Below are 10,671 nucleotides of genomic sequence, written 5' to 3'. Positions count from 1 at the left end.
TAAAATTAGGACAATTATTCAGAATAACGAAAAATGCATTTTCAAAGCCTTAAACGACGGAATTCGACTGAGCGGACCATACGACATGCTTGCGTATGAGTTTTGCTCGCCTATGAGTTTAGTGACTAATAATACAATGTTTTTCAAATCAAGGCCAAGAAAGTGAGCATATATGTTGAAATCACGGATCCTTGCATCATCTCTAAGATGCTTTTGTTGAAGGAATAATGACAGTGACTTGCAAAAATCTGCACACTATTCCCATTCAACCTTGTGCGATTGAGAACCAACAGCAAAGATGCCAAATTCTAAAGCGAAAAGCAAAAGTTGTTTGACTAACTTCCTATCTCAAAAAGAGGGAGTGTGACTCTGTCTCTTTGTTTGCTGCTTTCACAAAGGCTAAGATTGCATTAGCCCCTCAGAAATTGAGCACCGTAGTAAATACCGAAGGCCGCCAAGAAATTTCATTGACCCTAAAAAACCACCCAAGGAACAGCCTAAACATGAAGAAAAAGAGCACTGGAACTCGATAAACTGAGCACAATATAAATATACAATAAGCAGGTGGAACACATCAATACAACAGTCTGCTAGCATCAATTACATACTAGCTAGTGAGCAAACGAATCCATAGGACACTTCAAGTTGATGTGAATATCTCCCGAGTTGAACTTTTTGCGCGTCCATGATGGGGACGGGGGAGAGTAGAGAGAGCAAAATGCAACGGCAATGATGATTTGATGACATTGGTCTAACTAAAAAATGGAATGATTACAAGGAAAACACCAAACAAACAAACAAGAAAGGTCCATAACAACAACTGGTCTCAGAATACCAAAACTCATTTCAACTTGATTTGATTAAAGTACCTTATAGCAACTAACAAATACATATCTGGCTACACTGAATGAAATACTATTCATTTCACAAAATTGAGGACTAAGAAAATTGTTTTACATATGGACAGCCATAAATAAGTACAATGAACCTTGTCCAGTGATGACAGAAAAGCACCTCCATCCAGTTTTTATCTGCTCATGCTGTACAATTTAGCACGTACATTTTCCCTCTATGAATGCACTATGTTAGATGTATGATTTCCAACGAGAAAGGCAGAGGAATGTCCCGACTCTTATTTAATTTGATTATGATTTGGAGAATGCTATTTAAGGCATTCAAAATCAGCAAATCAGACAGAAAATCATCAGCTCAATGTCCAGCTACGCATTCCCCTTGGAGAATAATTGTTTTAGCCAATTTGAAAGTTCACTACCACTATGTGAAATAAGATATACAATAAATGATACATACGCTGCTGTTCCAGCACAAACGAGAAAACCGAAAAGCAGCCCATTAACTTCAGACAGAAAAAAGTCTAGCAAAAGATATCCATTAATCACTATCACCAGGCCAGCCACTGTCCATGCAACTCTCTGCATTACAGATTAACATTAGTATGATAACATAGAATTGATAGATCCTTGTGTACACCCTCAAAAATAGAAGATATTGATCTGTTTCTATCACTCAAAATCCCGAGGTTCCCAACAAGTCATATGCAGCAAACTATAATAAAATGGAACTGGACTTTACTGGTTAGCTAATAGATGTAGAGAAAACAGAAAAAGATAATCTCAAGTGCCAGAATAGGGAGCGATGAACTGTGTTACTAGGAATGACCGTTAGAGATGTGCTTGTAATTCTTAGTTTCTTGTGTCAAAGAATCACAAAAATATTACAGACATTTTGTTTAGGCAGGCAACAACAGAAAGAACAGTATCAATGCGAATCCTACATGATTTCTGTGCAAGCTGTATATAACTTGCGATAAAAAGAATTATTTCCTCTCCCTCTCTCTCTCTCTCTCTATTTTGCTGTGGCAAACAAGGCAGCAGTATTCATTGAAATCAACTTTGAAAGATATTAACATTAATAGAAGATTGATTCACAAACTCAATAACATAATCCCTAGAATGCAATCAATTAATTTTCAGTTGATGGATACCTAGTGAGATTCAGATTTCAGTTGTAAAAATAAATTTTCTTATGCAAATAGTACTCTTACCACTAAATAAAACAGAATACTTATTCGTATAGCCTGCATCTGCTTGAAGCAATGTCTTGAGCAAATTACTTAAAGAACCCTAAACAAACTGCAATACTATGGTACTTTTGGGGGGCTAGGAAGTCGTGCATTCTTTATAAATTTAATTTCTTGCAGTCTAATATGTCATCTTCATGAACACAATTGTCAAAGCTTTGGTTTGCACTAGAATGATATAACAATGGAATTTTTTATTTACCTCAAGAGCAGGCCCAATTTTGAAGACTCCCATGACCTGCTCCTTGGACACCAAGGTCAGAAGTGGGATGAGTGCAAAAGGTATCTGTATAGACTGTAGGACATTGAGCCATTCATTCAATATATCTAAGGATGCTTCTGATTTGTTGAAAACCAGCGCCACCATTATAGTTGGTAAAATTGCACAACTTCGAGTTATTAATGCCCTCAACGATTTCTTTAACCGAAGGTTAAGAAATCCTCCCATTATAAACTGTCCAGCATATGTGCCAGTAATAGTACTACTCTGTCCAGCTGCCAATAATCCAATACCCCATATGTAGAGAATTGGAAACAGTCCACCACCATACTTCTCTTGAAGATACTGTCCTGCGTTTACTAAGCCTATCCCATCTGCTTGTTTACTGCCGTAGAACCCTTTAGCAAAGACAGTTGTGACAAATAGATTGATCATGAAGGAGACAAGGAGAGCAACTGAGGACTCAATTCCATAGTAATTAATAGCCTCCTGGACCTGACCTTTCTTGTTAGGGTCAATCTTCCTTGACTGCACCAAAGCAGAGTGCAGGAAAACATTATGAGGCATTATTACACAACCCACAACTCCCACAGCTTGTCGAATTGTTCTTGAGCTGAGCTTGGGAACCAAGAGACCTGTAGAGATTACAAACAGACATTATTAGTAATCCATACAGATGCCTTTTTTTTATTTTCCTTTCAGTTCCCATCTATTTCCATCATTCCTCTTGTTGGGGAGGGGAAAAGGTTATCTATAAGTAATATATCCAATCATTTTCTTTACAAGTGTGCACAGCATAATTAAGTGACTAACCTATTAGAAGCTCCTTTCCACTAGGTTTAGTGTCAGCAAACATCCAAGCAAACGAAAGTGCCATTGTTGAAATAAGAACAGCAAAAACAGCTTCCAACTTCCTCACTCCGTAGTTTTCAAGAAGTAAAAACATAAAACTGTATGACATGTTGACAAAATCAACTTTAGTCATCAAATTGAAACTCCCATGAAATAAAATGCATACTGGTACATACAAGCATCACATATGCAATAAAAAAGAGTATAATACTGAAGCTCCTTTTGGTGGTTCATGGGTAGGGAGCTTGAGCCGAGCCGAGCCGAGCCGAGCCACTTGGCTCGTTCTCCGTCAAGCACGGGTCAGCCCACCACATTAGCCAGCTCGTGCTCACATATGGTCGAGCTGAGTGCGTGCTAGCTAGTTTCCAAAAACCCCAACTCGGTTTGCCTCTCCAACTTGGCCTTGGTAGGCTCGCAGCTACCCGATTTATTTATTTTATTTTTTTGAAATAAAAATTAGATTGTCACTTAACACCCAATATGGGATAAGGGGAGATTAATAATGAATCTCATATTATGTTGTACTTTCAATTGTTTATTTGGATGAGTGATCTAGGATTCTCTTTTAGAAATATAGTGAATAGTGATTAGACAATCCCAAAGGGTGCTGGGAAGTTTATCGAACAATCAGGATAAGCTGCAAAGATATATCTTACTTTGTATGTCCTCCCTCCCTTCCCCCTCAACGTACAAGTCTACCTACACCTTTACAGGCCTCCACAATCCCCTTCCCATAACCTGTACCTCCATCCCTTCACTGCCACCCCCTTGCCCCATCTTATACCTTCAAATTCCCAAATTCCATCACCATCGGATCCTACCATGCATCATCAACAAAACTCTGGTACCCTTCTCCACCCTCCTCAAAACCCAGCCCCACATCTCTTCGGTATAGCCACTGGTCTACAAATTTCCTAACCTTGCCTCTTCAACCCAACACTAATTGAGAACTCATCTCAAACCAATAACAAAATTGTCTTGGTTTAGAAAAGTGTAGAGAGGGACCCCTTTTAGATGTAAGTCTGTGCAAGTCTAGACCTTTATTTCATTTTTTTCAACTTTCGGGTAAAAAGTAGATAAATGAGTTGGAGAAGTAGTTGCAAAAATAATATTTTACCATGTTCAGTCCCATTATTAACTTTAAGAAGCCAAAAGTAAGATTGATTGAGAAGAAGACCAAGACAAGTAATAGTTCGTTTTAAATCCAAAGATGATTGGCTTATCATGGAACAGGAGCAAGTAAGCCATGAGTGGTATCTGAGTATGATAAAACCCAAATGCAATCACAAAAGAAAGTCCACTTTCAGATACATGGGAAAAACAGTTATTTCCTCACGCAACTAGCAGTATGTGACAAATATATAGCAACTTCCACCACAAAAAGCGCCTTTAATGCCCAACTAATATCATCTTCCACCAACAAGTAAAGGTACCAACTTTCACCAAAAATATATGTATACACACACACACTCGCACTACCAAAGTAATGTTGGCTTCCACCAAATATAAAAAGTACAACTCAGAACGACGTGCAGAGTGTAACTCACTATCAAAACACACTTAATAACTAACATATTAATCGAGAACTAAAACTAAATCTACACTGAGAAATTAATGGAAATGAATTTGAGTCTAAGAGACGAAAAACCTGGATTTCGAATTTTAAGAACATATATAGTAATCGTAGTATTTTTCCCCAGTTTTCTTTTCAGAATTTCTTATCTACAAAATGATAAATAAAATCCAAAAAAAATAAAGATACAAGAACATACCAATCAGAAGCAGTAATCAACACCCCAGCCCAAAGGGGGATCATCCCACGGCTCAAAATCTGTATAGCAATTGCACTGCCAATAACTTCTTGAATATCCGCCCCGATCAAAGCCAGCTCCGCCATGAACCAAAGCAAAAGCCGGGCCCAATCAGGGTACTCCTCCCGGCACAGCTCGGACAAGTGCCGGCCGGTTGCCACACCCACTCTCACTGACAGAAGCTGGATCAGTAGACCCATCACGGTTGCCCACATCAATAACCAGAGTAACGAATAGCCGGCAATTGCTCCAGCCTGCAGATCCCCCTCCAAATTGCCAGGATCCAAGAAGGCAATACTCATTAAAAAACCGGGACCCGTAAATAACCACAATTTCTTAAACGAAAACGGTGGCACACTGCTAAAATCTGTGGAGCTGGTGGAATCCAATTCGAAATCATGAATCAAAATTTTTTCACCGGATTCATACGCAACGTCTTCTTCATCTTCTTGTTCTGTTTTTACACTATTCTCAGTTGACCGGAGTGGTGAGGGTAATAGACGGTGAGATTCATTTACCGGTTCCGGTTCTTGCGCTTCTAATACTTGGACTTTTGGGGAATCTGAGGGTGTATTGTCTTGTTCTTGAGGTGGGTTCATTGTATAATTCGAATTTCCATTCCCTTTTCCCATGAGATGGGTTTAGGTTGGGGAAGGGAGGAACGCCGTGGATCAATGGATGGTGGTTGCTATAGGCCAAGATGACGGTGGAGAATCCGGCTGCTCGTGGGACGTGGGAATTTATAGATCAAGCATGCTTGACACTCGCAAATTCTTACATGGCAACAATCTATCGGAACCTTAGCAATATTTATATAGGGCTTGCACCCGGACGTGTTACCCGGCACGGGCCCCACCCCCGATGTGAGAGGCGGGTAAACGCTAGGGGTACAAATAGCATTCTCTTAAAATATAACCGACGCGTCTAATCTGAATTCGGATCTGAGGCTGAGGCCTCAGTCCCCTGTCACAGGGCCTGTGCTGTCCATTTAGCATAATTGGTTTGATTAAGGTCATTTGGTACACATTAATGTAAAAATAAAATTAAAAAATATAGTCATTATAAATTTCATAAAAGAAATAAAAAGTGAAATATGATGGCTTGATTTGATGGATAACAGTCATATTTTTCATTTTAATGAGTAAATAATAGGAAACAAACGAGAGCTAAGCTTTGAAAAATATATTTTAGTCAACTAATAAGTTTTAAAATAAGAATTTTTTTCCCCTAATTGATCAGAATTTCAACAAGTTATAAAATTATAATTTCATTTGTAAAATATCACATTGATATAAAAATGCGATATTGCTCCTATTTGGTAGAAATTAAAAGTTAAAGTCAACAAGTAATTTTAACTATATTTTATATGATCCACAAATTTTTAATCACATATTTCATTCAATTTCATTAAAAATTTGATTTTAATCCTCACCAAACAGGGCATTATAAAGTTTTTCATGTTATTTCGATCTATCTTCTTATTGACTAATCAACAATGTATTATTGGACAAAGAATAATGTTTAGCCATACATGTTAGATCATTTTACATTTTTAGCTCGTTATGTATGGTCTAACATTTAATTTTTTGTTTGGGCCAAATATGTTCCCATATTTGCAATGCTGTTTACTATAAATAGCCTAAAATTTAATAGCTAATTGTTAGCATTTTAAGGATGCTTAAATTAGTATATGAATTGTACCACATGGGTTGGAAAGGTTGAAAATATTAATTATGCGATCCAATTTATTGAAAATAAATTACTTAGGAAAAAAAAATAGGTATATTTTAGCAATATCTTATTTTCGTAATAAAATAAAATCCGTCGACTTACTTCACATGAAGAAACGAGTTTTGGAAGATTTCCTTCTTCTTCTTCTTATTAAAACGTTTCCAAATTTATCGTACTAATAAAAAGAAAGACGTAAGCTAAAACCTGCTCCTAACAAGGTTCTGAATTGAAGTATTGCAATCTCCATCCCAAGTTGCGACCAATTTACTTGAATTGATATGTATTTGAAAATAATCAGTTTTCCCTTACCAAAAACAAAGAACAAAATATTTCAAAATAAATAATAAATAACTAAGACAAAGTACAAAAGTGAAATCATGGAATTTACGCAACAATTTTCACTTCACAATTTTTGTGAAGCACAAAACGAATCAAAATCAAAATAATCAAAACCACTTGGTTTGTAGAGTTCAATGGATGAGAGTTTTTCCAGCAGGTAGAGATATGATTCTTTTTATTATTTTCCAAACAAAATGACAAACGAGGTTATTCAGCTAGATATGGATAAGAGGGTATGGAATACAACAACATTTGTCAACAAGCATAACGTAGCTAGCTTAAGAGATAATTTGCCATTAATATTATTTTGAATCCATTCAATTTGAATTGGTATTTTTTCTATCACAAATTATTATGAAGAAACAACTACAATGATCAGTCTATAATAATTACTAAAAAATAAATAAATGAGCAATAACGCCTCTTAAAAGAACAAATACTTTTGCACCATTTTTTTCCCGATAACATCACATTTGAATTCAAGTTTAGTTGTTTAGTTAAGTAAATTACAAATAACATGTTATGAAAAGAGAGAAAAACGGAAGAGTAAATAAAAGTCAATAAACTTACATGAATTTTATTAAAGATCAAAACCCTATAATTATAGGGAAGAATCGGGGGTACTACGATAATAATTTCTAGCACTATAAGGATATAATTGTCATTCACTAATACACTTACTATATACAATACTTCTCTTTAAATGATACATTATAAAATATATGTCTTTTTAAAACCTTATTTGATAAAAAATTTATAAGACAAAAAAATCAAACAAAAGAAAAAGATTACAGTTATTTTTAAAGTATTAAAAATAAATGTTACCTCGTTAAAATTTTATTAGAAAACCCAGAAAGACAAAACCTAAGCGAATGAAAAAGAGTAAAACTACTTCCCCTAATGTTGATCATTGCAAATTTTTGAATAGACGCATTTCAATCTTGTGAGCTAATTTTTGGAATGTGGATGCTGACGGTACTTTTGTAAATAAATCAACCACATTGTTACTTAAGCGAATTTGCTAAACATCGATGTCCATTCTTCTAAAGCTCATGTGTATGAATGAGTTTTGGAAAAATATGCTTCATCATGTCACCTTTGATGTAGACTCTTTCGAGTAGAGCAATCACTACAATAAAAAAAGTTTTTTGCAACGTTCAAAAAATGTTGCTATAGACCTTTTGCAACGCTTAGACGTATGTTACAAATCTCAATGTTGTTGTAGAGCGGAAGGATACGGCAACGTTTTTCAAACATTGTCGTAGATACTTACCGCAATGTTCGGAAGGATACGGCAACGTTTTTTTAACATTGCAGTAAGTATTTACGACAATGTTTGAAAAACGTTGTCGTAGACCTATGACAACATTTTTTAAACATTACGATAAGTATCTACCCAACGTTTAAAAAATGTTGCCGTAGATATGTATCTACGGTAACTTTTAAAAAAACGTTGCCGTAGATACTGACAGCAACTTTTAAAAAACGTTGTCGTAAGTGCTTCGCAACAGTTATTATTATTATTATTATTTTTTTACAGTAATTTATGTAAATTAACTTGCAAAATTGAAAATGATAAATTTTGTAATTGCATAAAAATTGATAATTTCATTACATTTTTTTGAATACACAGTGCTATAGTATAGTTGGTTACTGAATAGCATAGATATACACAAAAAAAAAAAGAAAAAATTATTTGCGTTAAGCATTAGTTACATAAGATTTAAGCCCTGAACACACAAAAGATAGGAATTCCTTTCAGCATTGTAACACTCCTCTTCATCGGAACCTTTCTCTTCATTAGAAACACAGCTCCAACTCCATCACTCATTTGGGTAGAATTTTCTTAACAAACAATATAAAAAAGTCAGTATTTGGAAATTTATAGTACACACACACACACACACACACACACACACACACACACCCACCCACACCCACACCCCAAAAGGAAGAACAAAATCCTATATTACATAAAACACAACAACAAATTCCTACATTGACTAATCATACATTCATATTTACAGAATAACTCAACCAAGGCTGTAATTGAGATTTTGAGACCTAAACCGAACTTCTAAGTTGGGCATTTATGTAGTTAAGGAAAGGCTTGTGGTCTCCTGAAGAAGATGAAAAACTTATAAAGCGCATAACTAAATATAGACATGGATGTTGGAGTTCTGTTTCTAAACTAGCTGGTAATAACTTTATTTTTCGTCAGACATTTTTGATTTTATTTTCATGTTTTTCGTTTTTGATCACACTATTGTGTGATAATCTTGAAGGGCTTCAACGGTGTGGAAAGAGCTGCAGGTTAAGGTGGATTAATTATTTAAGGCCTAATTAGAAAAGAGGGACATTTTCTCAGGAGGAAGAGAATTTGATTATTGAATTGCATGCAGTTCTTAGAAACAAGTATATAATTTTGAATTATCCTGCAATTTCTTACATGTTTAATTTGAATTTTCTGGAATATTAAGGCCGTTTAATTCTGAACACTTGCAACACAAAGGGGCAGCAGCAGTAGGTAAAATGCATACCAATTTCCAACTAAAAAAGATTAAGAACCTAAGGAATTTCTATCACTATCATACACCTTCTTCTAGAATTTGGTAGGGTAGAAAGTACTAGGCGATGTGTAAATGGAAGGATAAAAAATGAAAGGGCAATAATTTTTATTATTTGTATGGAATGAAAAGTGGAAGGAAAAGAACAATTATTTTTAATTTCTCATATTTTCTTCTTTTCCTCTCATTTTCCACCCCTATTCCCAGCCAAAGGAAGGAAAATAGTTTTGTCTCCTCGAAGGACAGAAAATCCATATTGCAATTATCTGTCCCTGCTCGTTTTCCATCCTTTCATCCAAGCATAGCCTTAATATAATTCTGGCAGCGTATACTGTAGATAACAACCAAATAAAAGTGGAGTACAATCTATTAACAAGAAGAGAAACACCGCTTAATATATATGCTCGTGGCACTGACAAGTTTAATAAACACATAAAATTGCAGGATACAATGAGTAGTGGATTTTTCTTTGTTTGGTATATAAGCTTAAAGCATTCACTAAAGAAGCATAATTTTATAAATGAAACTACGATTCCACTCAATTAACTGAACGGTTCATAAAAGTAGAATATAAACTAACGATTATCTGCCATATCAAGAGACTTACAGCATATCTAGGAATGTCAACTTTCTTTGTATCACGGCTATCGCCAAAGGCATTATCGTGCTACAGAAGAGAGAGAGAGACAGAGAGAGAGAGAGATTCAAACATGAGGCATAAACATAGAAAATGGCACTACTGATGGTTATGGTATGAAAAGAAAATCATATATATGGAGGCAGCACAAATGCAATCACCTGAGTTATTAATGACAACAATAGGCACAAATGCATGATCTTTCACAATTTGCCAAAACCTTCAGAATACCTTCACAATCTGCCAAAACTTGGGCCTCTTGTTCGGTTGCACAGACCAACATTGATCAATCAACGTCCTCATGGCAAGGGAACAATAATCAGGGACAGCAGGTCTCAAATTTTGAAAGAACCCAAATAGAGTCTGGTTTAAAAATTAAATAGCACTAAGATACATATTTTGAATTTTGTAAC

General features: G+C 35.4%; 1 protein-coding gene and 1 long non-coding RNA gene across 2 annotated transcripts; both read right to left on the bottom strand.

Moving 5' to 3' along the window:
- Window positions 1–535: 535 nt before the first annotated feature.
- LOC111387877 (metal transporter Nramp2-like) lies at window positions 536–5,779 on the bottom strand. The gene is made up of 4 exons (XM_023012472.1): window positions 4,946–5,779; window positions 3,135–3,271; window positions 2,304–2,956; window positions 536–1,433 (listed from the first exon to the last, which is right to left on the bottom strand). Exons 1-4 carry the CDS (start codon window positions 5,614–5,616, stop codon window positions 1,221–1,223), a joined length of 1,674 nt encoding a protein of 557 aa, XP_022868240.1. The 5' UTR covers window positions 5,617–5,779; the 3' UTR covers window positions 536–1,220.
- A 2,848-nt stretch (window positions 5,780–8,627) lies between these two features.
- Window positions 8,628–10,665, bottom strand: LOC111387878. The gene is made up of 3 exons (XR_002701464.1): window positions 10,420–10,665; window positions 10,229–10,288; window positions 8,628–8,899 (listed from the first exon to the last, which is right to left on the bottom strand). It is a non-coding gene; the product is annotated as an uncharacterized LOC111387878 (long non-coding RNA).
- Window positions 10,666–10,671: the final 6 nt, after the last annotated feature.

Source organism: Olea europaea, unplaced genomic scaffold, assembly GCF_002742605.1.
Source record: "Olea europaea var. sylvestris unplaced genomic scaffold, O_europaea_v1 scaffold4340, whole genome shotgun sequence".
In the NCBI taxonomy this organism is placed as follows: domain Eukaryota; kingdom Viridiplantae; phylum Streptophyta; class Magnoliopsida; order Lamiales; family Oleaceae; genus Olea; species Olea europaea.
This window is presented reverse-complemented; position numbering and strand designations above follow the sequence as displayed.

What these genes read in the sequence shown, in the direction of transcription:
- LOC111387877 (XM_023012472.1), bottom strand. Translation starts at nt 5,616, where the DNA reads ATGGGAAAAGGGAATGGAAATTCGAATTATACAATGAACCCACCTCAA. An exon ending in TTGATTACTGCTTCTGATTG is followed by an intron (nt 3,272 to 4,945) that starts GTATGTTCTTGT and finishes CATGTCATACAG; the next exon opens with TTTTATGTTTTTACTTCTTG. An exon ending in TGGAAAGGAGCTTCTAATAG is followed by an intron (nt 2,957 to 3,134) that starts GTTAGTCACTTA and finishes TAATCTCTACAG; the next exon opens with GTCTCTTGGTTCCCAAGCTC.